The sequence below is a fragment of the Macrosteles quadrilineatus genome, unplaced genomic scaffold (assembly GCF_028750875.1).
Source record: "Macrosteles quadrilineatus isolate MER2022 unplaced genomic scaffold, UCM_ALF_1.0 Scaffold_1__1_contigs__length_201487025, whole genome shotgun sequence".
NCBI lineage: Eukaryota > Metazoa > Arthropoda > Insecta > Hemiptera > Cicadellidae > Macrosteles > Macrosteles quadrilineatus.
Genome location: NW_026542594.1, coordinates 132,271,805 through 132,285,638, shown reverse-complemented (window position 1 = coordinate 132,285,638; position 13,834 = coordinate 132,271,805). Strand labels below are relative to the sequence as shown.

The 13,834-nt window shown below is 32.8% G+C and overlaps 1 protein-coding gene across 5 annotated transcripts in view; it reads left to right on the top strand.

Annotated features, from left to right (window-relative positions):
- Positions 1-13,072, top strand: part of LOC128985163 (regulator of G-protein signaling loco) — a 123,350-nt gene extending 110,278 nt beyond the window's left edge. For 3 of the 5 annotated variants that reach the window (XM_054404576.1, XM_054404569.1, XM_054404548.1), the window contains exons 11-13: positions 2,949-3,099; positions 5,468-5,559; positions 5,922-13,072. In XM_054404576.1, coding sequence (XP_054260551.1) covers positions 2,949-3,099; positions 5,468-5,559; positions 5,922-6,272 — 594 coding nt within the window. In that variant the 3' untranslated portion in view covers positions 6,273-13,072. The remainder of the gene's footprint in view (positions 1-2,948; positions 3,100-5,467; positions 5,560-5,921) is intronic. The other 2 variants (XM_054404561.1, XM_054404554.1) reach the window with 2 other exon arrangements.
- The last annotated feature ends 762 nt before the right edge of the window (positions 13,073-13,834 follow it).

Here is a 13,834-nt window from a genome sequence, read left to right as displayed (position 1 = left end):
TCCGGTTCCCCGGACGTTGGCACTCAAAGGGTTAAATAAAAATGAATTTCAGGGTACTCTGGTTTTTATTATTTCAATTATATATGTATATAGGGTGTATATGAAGTCCCGTACGGACAATATTTTTTAACCCTCCGAGTGTTATTTTCGCTGCAGCGACACATAACACACTTTGTGTAGTGTTTTGTGTCGCTTCAGCGACTCACTTGATGATCCTGAAGAAGTAGGTAGTGATATTGATGTAAATTATCAGCCAGATTCCTAGCTATGGTTAGGCTATGCATTCTTAGCTAAACGCTATGTACTGAAATCTGTTTTTTGCCCATAACTTATTTATTTGCAAATCTACTTCCTTATATTATTATATATTTGTAATCCTCGTAAAATTTAGAACAAAGTGGTTATTTTCAAATATTTATAGGCCTATAATTTATACAATTTCATTGAGCACGAACTTATTTATTTATTTTTTTTTCCAAAATATTTTTTTTTACCTAAAAGTTTTTTGAAACAAATGTTCCTTATGTTCTATGTATAATATTGAAGCCCATGATTTTCCAATCAAAATGGTATATAGAACAGTATAATTAACATTGTTTTCAAGCTTCTCAGATCCGTTTTAATAAAACCTTGCAAATGAGCAAAAAATAGGCAGACATTAAGGCCAAAACTAGGGACACTCAGAGGGTTAAACGACAACAGATAAATCAATAAGATTTGGTACATCAACACCACACCTAAAAATCTACTTTTTCAAGGAACTGTGAATTTTCTGTCTTATTATGGGGACGTCCCGCAAGGAGTCAGAAGGAAATCTTAAATAGGAGCATAGGTCAATATGCACTGCACATCAAATGAAAGGTCTTTTTTAGTAGAATACAATGCCGCAAACCGCGTTTCAAAAGGTTGATCCTGCGCAAAATAGCGGCCGTTCAAAGATTTCTTGAATCCGCCATTTTGAATCTTTGAACGACTGCCATTTTTTACTCAGGCGTTCTTTTGAGCTTGAATTTACGGCATTGTAATCTACTAGTGAAGACCTTTAATTTGATGTGCATATTGACCTATGCTTACGTTAACAATTTTCTTCCGATTCCTAGGGCTGTGCCCCCTGAGGAGTAAGCGTATAATAGCAATGCAAATTAAATTAATCTTTGAACGGCCGCTATTTTGCGCAGGATCAACCTTTTGAAATGCGGTTTGCGGCATTGTATTCTACTAAAAAAGACCTTTCATTTGATGTGCAGTGCATATTGACCTATGCTCCTATTTAAGGTTTCCTTCTGCGGGACGTCCCCATGATATGACAGAAAATTCATAGTTTCTTGAAAAAGTAGATTTTTAGGTGTGGTGTTGATGTACCAAATCTTATTGATTTATCTGTTGTCGTTTAGAAATATAAGCCCGTGCGGGACTTTATATACACCCTGTATATATATATATATGACTGACCGGACGATAACTTGAGTAATTTTTGCCTGATTTTGATAAAATTTGGTTTGAAGGTGTAAGGTGGGATAAACTTGAATGAGTTCGCAAACCAGCCTGATCGGACCGTGGGAACGGGGTTTTATGGGGTAAAAATGGGGTTCTCATATTTTACCCTTAACCCCCTAAGTGTCCATAGTAATGGTATTAATGTCGGCCCATTTATTGCGCAAACGTAGGGTTTTATTAAAATGTATCTTAGAAACTTAAAAACACTCTAAAGTATACTGTTTTATATATAATTTTGTTTCAAAAATTATGAGCTTCAATGTAATATATAAAACATTACAACAAATATTTTCAACAATTTTTGTGGGGCTAACATTTCTCAAAAATTATAAAATAAATGAAAAAAATTTATGTTTGCGCTCAATAAATTTTTATAATTTTAGGTCTACAAATATTTCAAAATAGCCACTTTGTTCTAAGTTTTATGAGGATTCCAAAAATATAATAATATAAGGAAGTAGGTTTGCAAATAAATAAGTTATGGGTGAAAAACAGATTTCGTACATTTAGCTAAGAATGCCTAGCCTAACCATAGCTAGGAATCTGGCAGATAATTTACATCAATATCTCTACCTACTTCTTCAGGATCATCAACCAGTCCTTCAAAATCACTTAAATCTTCTTATAATGCACCACGTATATCACTACTTTGTATTTTTAACACTAAAACAATGATAAACATAATAAAACACATCAGTCATCGGTGCGAGGTTAACCAAGTTGTTTACAAATACGCACGTCATCTGTCTGCTACAATATTTTCGGAACTAAAATGAAAAGCGTCTAGAAACAGACATCAGGAGAAAGCTTAGAATCTGCCGAAAACAACGATACCAATCTCGGTCCAGATCAATCTGATTCGGTCAGTCCCAGAACCTTCGCCGTAAACGATGTTTGTGTGTCGCAAAAGCGACGCATAACACCACGGCGGGTGTGTTGTGCGTCGATTACGCGACGCTTAACACTCAGAGGGTTAAAACACAAAATTTTCAATTTTTCTTCAGACCTTTAAAAAGAGCTTAAAAAAAACAATTCAGTATATCAAAGTGTTTTTGTACAGTGATTGGTTACAGAGAAAATTCAAAAAATTGTAAATTTAAAATTCCCATGTTATTCTTATGGAGAATATTGTATAATGTTGTAGTTAGCTTGTTTATGAATATATTTTGATCAAACTTGGCGGATTTATTTATTTCATGCTAAGCTATTGATATTTTAATAAAAATCGCACTTTATTAGTTTCCCTGTAGCACCTAACCTAGGTACTCGTTAAACATAAATGTTAATTTAATAGATTAATTGAAAATCAATCCAGGCAAATGGAAATTCGCTTAGTCGGCAGGTTTGTTGCAGCGGGGGTATTTTCTTTATCCACACTGGTAATCAAATTTCACTTGCATCAGTTACCATTTGGCTTAACTATTAATTCCAAAATGATGATTGGTTTCCAGGACGGGCGACACAAAAACAAGAAAGTGGCCAAGTACTCAGCCTTAGGCAGCGAGGAAGGGACCCGAGGGAAGGCCGCTCTTAGCAAGTTACCTCCTCTCATAGCCAAGTGGAAGCCCCAAGCCAAGACAGATGGCAAGTCTGAGAGTGATGGTGAGTGTTGATTACAGTAACAGGTAGGGGTCTGCGGGTCCCCGATTTTTTCGGGTCGGGTCGGGCCAGCGGAAGGCCCGAGAGACCGGGTCGGGTCAGAGATTTGTTCGGGCCAAGATCGGGTCGGGCCAAAAAAAATAATTATTAGGCTATTTTTAAAGTTATAAAAAGTAATTTTCAAAGAAACAGTCTTATATACATTATTACAGAGGAATTAAAATGTTAAAATTAGAATTAAATATTAAGTTTGCTCACGTTTAAGAACAAAGACACAACAAAGCAATTATTGCCTTACTGTCACTAGCCAGAGCCAGTCGTCTACTGACAAAACAAAAGCCGTGACGCAACAGTGCAAAGAAAACGAAGTCAAAAGAAAGACTATTTATCCAGAGGTACCAGTTTAATTATTTATTGTTTATTCCATAACTAGTTTAAATTATATATTAGTATTTTATTTACATAATAAATTATAAACAAAAGAAATATCTGATATAGTGTACAGATCTGTATCTTGTTCTTTTATTTTCCCATTGTCCTTTTTGTCATTCAGTAACAAAACAAAACAACACTTCTGATCGTCTGGTTCGGCATTTTATGGTCACCATTTAATTTTTTTTTTAAGTATCAAGTATCAACAAGTCTACAAAGAGGTTAGGCCTAAATATTTTATAACTTTATGAAAGTTTTCATCAGTAAAATTATTTTTTTCTTAAGTTAGATTGAGTTTCACAAAAGATATTTCTAAGATCCAATACAATATTTACAAGACACAAACTACCATGAATTAATTTCTTTGGAAATTATCTGTAACAGTTTTATATTTTTGAATAAAGAAAATATATCTTTTTGTCTCTACTTCCTTGTTTTGTTACTTGTATTTTGTCAGCAATTGGAACAACCGGGTGGCGTAATAGTGGTGGGGGAGGGGGAGGGTCTATGACCTTGAGTGTCCCCGGGCCTGGCTCGAGTTGTGTAAGATGAGAGGGGAGGGGAGGGGGAGGGTCTGTAACCTTGAGTGTCCCCGGGCCCGGCTGTGAGAGTGATTCATGGTTTTTTGTTTACATTCTACTACCCTTCCTTCCGAGAAAAAGACCCTACAGTTTCAAAAACATTGACTTACAGTATAAAAACATTGAGTTGTGTTGCTAATTAGGGCACTATAATGTCTCTGCTGTCTGCTTATGTTGCCAAATTAGCATTTAACTTTCTTTTCTCTTGATTTAATATAATTTTCTATATATTAAGAGTTCCTTTTCGGGTACCTAATAATTGTGATATTGTTTGACTTGAGTTTATGGATTTTTAATTCTTTTCATTTATTAGCTAAAATCAGTTGTTTTAGGATTTTAATCTCTTGCAATACCTATAACTGTGCCTATAACTGTGTATCCATAACTGTGTATGACATGATATGCAATTTTTACAGTCTTTACTATAACTATACCATAAACAATGTATGTGTGTTATATTTATTGTTTTAGAGTTTTATAGTAAATTAGTTTACACAATATCTTTTCTTCAATGAGTTCTCCACTTGTCATGTTGCTTAGTCTATTACTATTTTAGGCCCTATAAAAAATAATTCCCTATGTAAAGCTGTAGGCATACTAATGCCAATAATAGACAATTCTTTATTTATGATGATGTAACTAATAATGCTATTGTAAGTGTGAGAGGAGGTTAGGAGGCAGTGAATGAATGATTCATATTGCATGGTGGAAACATAGAATTTTTATTTTCTTCTTGCTTGCAGTCTTGAAGCCACAGGCCCTAAACTTGTGATAAGGTTAATTGATTTGTTTATGATCCATTTATATTAAGTTCCTTTACAAACTTGTTGTAATATAGCTGTTTAGATATTTCAACAGTTATGAAAATGGGAAAGAATGGCTTGATAAAAAAAATTATTTTCTTCTTTCTTGCAGTTGAGGCAACTCCTAAGCTGTAAATAAGTTATGAACATGAAATAATATACATAAATACAATCTTTTTCCATATGTTATTTTCAAGTAATATTATAAACACAGATAGGAGTTAAAAAAATCAAAAAAATCCGGTAATTAATAATTTTTGGCCCGACCCGATTTTGGCCCGAAACCCGAGGACCAAAATTATTGGCCCGACCCGACCCGACCCGAACCAAAAAAGTCTGACCCGCAGACCCCTAGTAACAGGTCACTCATATATAACTAAATGGAGCCACAAGCCAAGACTCAAATAACGGAAAAAGATGTCAAGTAAACTTTCCAGAGGATCATAAAGCAACTCAATATGAACTAGTTAGTGTGGTTGTTTCTGGAAGTAGGAGCAGTTAGTTAGTTGAGACTATACTTTTGTAACCCTGAGAGAATTTATGTATTTGTTGCAGTGCTTTACGAGGGCCTGAAGAGAGCTCAAAGGAGTAGACTTGAGGACCAACGAGGCACAGAAATCAACTTTGAATTACCAGACTTTTTAAAGGTACTTTCTAAATTGCTGCTCCAGGGAGACTCCTATTTGTTTGAAGAGTTTAAACTCAAAAAACAGAAAATTGTAGTTTGTTCTTTTTCCTACACAAGTAAAAAAGTACAACCGTTTGTGTGTATGTTCAAATTCTGTTTCTGGTATGTTTTCACCAGTAGAGTTTAAATATGATGGTATAAAAATTCACACTAACATTAGATTTTAGATCCGTGTGAAAAAGAAAAACAAAACACAACAAAAATCAACTATTTTACATGTGGTGTACAGATTAAGCAACAAAGCATCACCTTTTGGACAGGTTTTTAAGAGTAATCCAAAAATATAATAGTAAGTAACCTTGTCTGTTATTTTACTTGCAGGATAAAGAAAACACTCCACAGACTGGAAAGAAAGTCCGTAAACTCAGGAGAGAATCAGAAGTAACCGGTAACTCAAAATTTTACCAATCGGTGGAACTATCACAAGCTTCAAGCCAAGAGAGTTTAACGGTCTCGAGATCAGTCGACCAAAGCTTCACCAATGACGGGATCATTCCCAGTAATGAGGCAGCAGAGGAGTACTTCCTAGGGGGGGACAGGACACAGACTCCCCCTCCTCTGCCTCCCAAACCCAAGCACTTGCCTCCCACAACATGTTGGCCACCCCAGGCTCAACCTCGTACAAGGCCAGCCAGAGTCTACCTGGATCAGCCCAGCAGCAGCTTCGTATAACAGCCTGTACAGATGTAAATTGTATATTTATTTATTAAATTAGAAATTTACTTTGTACTAATTTCAGTACGGTTGGGTATTAAGTATGATCATCTACATTTTTTAAATCGTTGTGACTGATCTTTTTTTTATAAGAATCAGTTTCTAATTAACCGGTTTAAAATCATAATTCAGCGTTATTGAAAGACTGTGAGATTATCTGATAGCTGTATGTGGTTAAAGATTTTTTAATTATTCTCTTTAAGAGATTAGACTCAAGGTTGGAAAATGAAACAATACAACCTGCATATTGATACACTATACAAACTGGATACTTAAGAGACTTATAAGAATACAAAGTTTCTGTTTAACTGCTTGGCACTTTAATCATCACAAAACTCATTAAAACTTGAGCTATACAAGTTTATACACATGAAATACAATAAGCATTGAAACCCACAGTTGTTATTAGAAATATTACACACATATGTAACTTTTATAAATTCCCAAATCGTTATCCACAATGTTGACTTGAATCAAATAGCAGAAGGTATTACTGTAGATCTTATAGCCTAGGCCCAAGACCAACATAGTTTTTTTTTGTCCCAGAGGCCAATAAAACCGTCCGTTCAAATTCATATTTATGTGTGTCAGTTAGCACAATAACTTGAGAAAAAATCATAAGATATTGATGAAATTTGGTCCTACCTACGTTTATTCAACATTATGGTAGATCAGCCACAAATGATCGAACAACAGGAACGGGGTTTTATGTGGTACAAATTGGTTTTCCCATTTTTGACCCTTACAGCATAACCTTATAACCAATTTATAGTGTGATGCATAGCAGCACGCTATATTTCTTATAGTGTCAGCGCTTCGCGTGGCACGGCTGCATGACGAACTCGTCAGCCCACCGCAAGCTTAAAAACAAATCATTGATTATATTATAGTGATGTTGTATGCTTACCAGTTAAGGAGAAAATTAAAAAGTGTGAGCCTACATTTAAAATCCTCATGTTGAATGTTAAAATCCCCTTATGGAGAAGAAGTAAACTATTGTAGTTTTCTTGTTTCTGGATATATTTTGATCTAATTTGGCAATTGTGTTCATACTTACCTGTAGCAGCAAACCTATAAGTGCTTCTTAAAGTCAAAGTAATTTATCTATCCAGATTATAAAACATGTTGCATTGGCTAAGTTTTAACTAAAAAATTACATTTGATAACTTTATTAAAAACCTAATTTCACTTAAACAGAGAACAAACCTGTCACGTTTTAGGAAATGTTTTAGTTGATAGAGTAGGCTTAGAATACTGACTGACAGACCAGTTAAAATGTTCATCTTACTTTTAAAATGTTAAATAAGACACTCTTCCAATACTATGTTACTTCTAAACACTCTTAACGTCTTTAGCCAGATGACCTTGGTTTTGTTGATTCTTTAACCATTCTTTTTAGATCATCAAAAGTGCGGCATCTTGACATTGCTAGGTACAATGCCCCATGCTGAAAGCAGGGATCTTGCAGATAAAGACAAACTTTTCAAGTCTCTGTCCTTGAATTTTGTAGTAGTCATGGCAAAAGCAATTCGACATGGGAACTGTCGACGTTTGAATTTCAGGGGAAAATTTCCTTCTGATGGTTCTAAGTTTAATTGGGGCAGTAACACTCGTTTTCCAGCTGAACTTCCAGTAATAATTTAAAAACTTAGGACTTAATCATTCACCTCTTTCACCGTTAATCTGGTTCTATTAACCAGTCTTTTTTGTGGATTTAAATTTCTTAGTAAAACTACAATTACACCTTTTTTTAGGCATAACTTGTGAGGAGGTAAACCACTTGGTGCTAAAGTGTGAAGAAATTCATCAGGTACATGTAACTGGTCTCCCTTTTCTTGAATCAAAGTGTCCACTGAGTAGTAAACTCGGCTGTCATCATTTAGTTGCTCAACTATTTTATTGTTTATCTCGTCCCAAAGTTTATTCTTTGGTGAAAGTAGGCCTATCGCATGATTTTTTGTCCTTTTTAAAGCATCTTCCGAGAATCCTTAACTGAAGATTTTGTCAATAATATTTTAATTCACAATACATTGTGGCGGAAGACGTATCAATTACTCACCAAGATCATTATGAATTATTTAATTGGCCTTATTGGCCATTCCCTATTCATAAAAAATATTCAGCAAATATTGAATCGCTTGGATTGGCTCTCATGTTTTTAGCTATTAAAATCTGTTTAAACATTGGCCATAAAGGTGATCTAATTATTGAATTTTCTTCTATTGCACAGCGACTCGCACCAGGTACTATGCAAGCACATTGCCGAAAATCACCTCCCAAAACAATCACCTTTCCACCAAAAGGCTTTTCTTGGTCTTCTCTTCTGGCAATATCTCGCAGTAATCTTTCTACAGACGATAAAGCATACTCATAAGAGCTTCATCCCTTAATATTTCTTTACAACTCCTGATATAAATCTCCCTAATACTTGAATGAAACTGCACAAATAAACTATCCCATTTCATCAGTCATCCTTGTATTGGAAAGTAAACTGATAAATAAACAGAAAAAGTAAATATTTAAATGACATAAGGAAAAGAGGTTAATTTATGAAGACAGATTTTTTTTTTTTAAGAAATGAATCATATGTTTGATAAACTTAACTGAATTGTCACTTATATTTAAAAATACATGGCAACTTTAAGGTCCAATGGGGCGAAGCACATTGAACTGAGCGTGACAAAAATTATTCCATGACTTCTGCAGATAATTCCCTTTAATTTGACACATCAATCATCAAAATCGGTTAATAAATAAAACAGTTTTGCTGTGCACAAGAAATTCCTTACGGAATTAGAATAATAGTTTCTAAAAATGCATGAAACTATTCATCATGGTAACAGGAAGTATTGTGTAAAATTTGGGCTTGATGAGTTAAGTAGTTTTCTTTAGAATGGTACCTAAACTTATAAAAACTAACTTTCGGATCTTCACATTTTGAACCCTTGAAGGGCAGGCTCAGTAGAATCCAGAAGGGCCCTCTTTCAAAAATCCAGGAAAACTATTTTTATTTACAATATTAGACTATGGGTACTCAAATTGTTCAGTTTTTTATCCTAAATGCAAATATGCAGTTTGATTGAAGATAAGACTATTACAAGCTTAGTAAATCAGGAAAACCCGGGAAAATGGGTAGTTTCCTTAATTTATCTTAAGGGAGGATTAAAGATTCCTTCTTATGTAAGAAAATATCCAAAGTATAAAGTGTTATATATTTTCTTAAACAGCACAAAATACACAATATTTTGTGATCATTTGATAAAAGTTAATTTTTTGAGCATTTTCACGCACTGCTCCCCTTAAGTCTTTTTAGATTAAATTGTATAGCCAATTGTGTATGCTTTGACACTATTCGTGTATATAAAGTGAATAAAGATAATTTGATTTGATTTGATTGGGTAGAGCAAAGAATGTAATTTTGCTAGGAGCTGGTTTTCTTTCACCTACAACCAAGTTTCCACAAACTTCCTATGTGAGTCATGAACTGCTTGTGCCCATGTGGGTTACTTATTAAATGTCTTTCAAAACGTTTGTCACCCTTGTACTATTGATTCATATTTTGCATATTATGTTAGAGAGTAATAATAACAGACAATAGGATGATAAGTCAGTAAAATCTCATTCTGTGCTCTATCATACGTCATATAAATCATACTTGGTTGATCAATAGTTTTCAAGTTATAAAATCTGCCCTTTTATTTTGAAACACCCTGTATTTTAATTCCATATTAGTTTTACTCGTATTTATTTATTATTGGCTGACGTAAAATATAAATATCATATTTATTTACTCAGTTGCTTTCTTCCCACAATAATCGAGCAATTTGATATTACCAAGAATTTTGAATATTGACATTGCCCAACAGTTCATTGTGGGCACAAAAGCTAAATAATAGCTTAAATCTTAATGGGAAAAAGGTTTTACCATTTAAATTAATATTTCTAGTTAAATCGGTGCCATGTAAGATAGAATTATAAACTGAAGTGTGATTTTATTGTGTTCATAAATCCTGTGCCTTATGAATCTATAAAATCATCTATCTATCTATCTATATATTATTATAGAAAGTCTAATGGTGTCTGTCTGTATTTGTGTTACTCAATATTGTAAAACCTACTAGACTGGGCTAAAATTTTACAAAAATATAGCTACCATACCAAGAATGGTAATAAGACTATTCACACTTCAACACTGACCGTGGGTTTTGCCCCTATGGCTTTAAAAGTTCTGAGGTGAGGATTTAAAAAGTAAATATTGATTGGTCTCTATGACTGCAATGAGAACACTCACAATGTTTACATTTGCTTTGACATTTTAATCTAAACAAGAAGAACGGCGAAATTGCTTATTTCAAAATTTCAGTCTCCAAAACTTTATCATAGATAATTAATTCTAAAACTATGTCAATCATTAAATAAAAAAAAAATTATATAACCGTTGTTGTATCAACCCAGCTCTGCTTTTGATTTTTTGATGTGTCTTAAGTTATGAAAATAATGTTTTAAATATATTTTCATGGAAACAGTATGATTGCTGAAGAAGACAAAGTCCTAAAACAGCCTCAGTCCAGTAGGGTAGCTCACTGACCTGGAACATCACGACCAACGAACAAAACAGTATGAAAATTACAATGTATAGATTGTTTGTATGAATCTGGTGTTTTTTTTTATGAATTTTAACTGCTTATGTGATGGATTGACATAGCATAACTTGCACTTCACATTGCCTTTTTTTTACATTAAGGTAAATTTAGTAATTGTGCTTTGATACACCTATGCTTAGGCATTAAATTAAACTAAAGAATATCATAAATAACTAAATTGTACAACGTTTATGTGTTCTAAAATCTGTAGTAGGCTATATGTGTAACTATATTTAATTATTAAATGGTAATACAAAAAAATACTCTTATTTTATCTTAAGATAGCTTGCAGTTCACATTTACTTTTATTATTTCATTTCGATAAATTTAAATTTATTATTTGTGCTTTACTACACCGCTGATTAAATTAAACCATGGAATATATCATAAAACTAAGCTGTACACAGTGTTCTTTTGTTTATAAAATCAATGAAATATCTGTTACCATGTTTACTTAATCAATGGTAAGTGTGAAAATGTAAAGGCAATGGACTATGGAACTGACTAAAAGAACTGGTTTGTATATTATGTTGTTTGTTGATATTTTGTATAGTATAATCAGAGATGCAATTAAACATATAGGCTACTGTATTACCGTATTTTATTACTCTTACATTTTTTAGTCCTTGATGTTTTGATAATCATTTTAGTTTTGTCTACTACCTGTAACGCTCAATTTCATTAGTAAATTAAATGATAATATGTACTGAGATATAAAAAATAAATCTTTATTGACATTACTACCTATACGAGCTAATTAATAATTTACAACTTTTATGGTATAGATATTGTTACTTTAATATTTGAAAAGACTATTGATAAGGCCCAACAATATTTCTTAAGTGTATAACAGCTGATGTCAGTGTTGCTAATGATTTATTGTGAGTGAAGAAGGATTTGTGATTTAACAAGTTAAGATTTACCTAAAAAATATGTTCATTTCAATAATTAATTAGTAGTTTTGAAACTTCAAGATTGAAATTTAAAATAGTCAAAATAAAGAAAAAATATATGTAAATAAGGGAGATGAATCATGTATGTAAAAATTTATCCGGAAATATTGTAAGTTTTTCTCATATCAGCTACACTAGATATAAAGTTAATCAAAACCAAAATGGCGGTTTCCACTACTTACCAGATTTAAAAGCCATAAATATTTCTATAAAGGCCACAAAGGTTGGTTTTTGTTTTCTAAAAGTGTTGGCGGATGTGTAACTATTTTATTTAAACAGATGTAAAGATCAAAATCTTTTTTCGTGTCAACAGGTTACAACAGGTAGTAATGTTTTTTTTTCATACTTATAATTCACATCTTTATATTTTTTATGGTCCCAAAAGATTATTTTTTATTTTTAGGAGTCATTTTTTGTGCACATGTATCTATGCTTTTGTCAGTTTAGGTATAAACAATTCTTTGTTTAGTATATTGTGATACTCTTAATATAAATGTGATATGTACTCATTATATACAACAATCACTAATGAAGGTGCCTTTGCTGATTATTTGAAGCTTTAATTCTATCATAAAATATTTAAAAACAAAATTTTTATTAGTGCATGAGCAAACAACAAGATTTTCTTAGCTAAGTAAAGTCTACGCTAAGTTATTATAAATAAGTTCATACTAAAATGTGTGCCAGTTAAATGGTTTTAAAAGGAATTTTAAGTGTGTTGTCAACCTTGTCAACATTAACAAATGCATTGCAATTGTCTTGCTCATAAATTACTCCTTTAAAATCATCTCAAGAGATAATTTTTTAGTTCATGTACATGACTTATTGCATATCTCATATTGCAGGCTATAACACTTCAAACAACTGTAAGAATATGAATCAATATGACTGGGGTAAAAATTCTTTACCAAGCATCTAATTTGTTGTTTTCACATTATTTTAACACAATCATAAAAAGTTGCCCATAAGTCTTTAGAATCAAAATTATTTGGCATGATAGTGAAGTAGATGGTCTTTAGGTCTTCTACAGTTTGATTCAAATCTAATCTGCAGCAATTTAAGTATTTTAATTTTTTACATACTTGCAGTATATGCCTTGATACATATTTTTTGTACATAGTATATATTATATTTTGTTACTTTAATACATTTTTTAAATACCTTGTGTCTACAATTTTATTACCCTCAAATTCCTCTCTTTCTTGGTTGATTAACTCCAAACTACGTCTTCCAATGATTCAAAACCTACCAGTTTTATAGATGTCTCTCAAATATCCCAAACTAAAAAAAAAAATATACTCTTTATGATTGAGCTTGTCTCCTGACCCTTTGTCTAACTGGAACTGGACAGCAATGCTTTGGTTTAAGGCCCAGGTAGACAAAGGGCTAGGAGACAGGCTCCACCAAACAGACGAAGCACACAACTAAGTCACTAGGTGTTCTTTTATCTATTAATTAAACTACTAGTGTACCTGTTGCTCGAATTCGAGCAATTGCGAAGCATTACAGGCGTTTTTTAAAAACGAATAACAGTTTATAATTTCCGATGACTTTATAAGAGTCGACTCAAAGATTATGGAAATACTCAAGAAGTACACAACAGTTAGATATAATCAAATATTTTTGTAAATATCTCATCTTTTTTCAAAAGCTGATCTAGTTTTTTAGTGTTTTCTACAAATGTTTCCCTCTCATATCAATTATTATCAATTATCAATCATTAAGATGGGGACGACACTTAGGTGCGTATTTTAACCCAAATATGAGCGAAGGATGAGTGTAGAATGGTGTGAGATGATCTGTGTAGCTTTGTTACTGACTAAGATCAGCTGTTTCATTAGCCAGGATCATTTATTTAAAGCCCAATGATCAGGAACAGCTGGGTCCAGTTTCAAACCATCAAAAAGCTACTGACTTTTCTCAG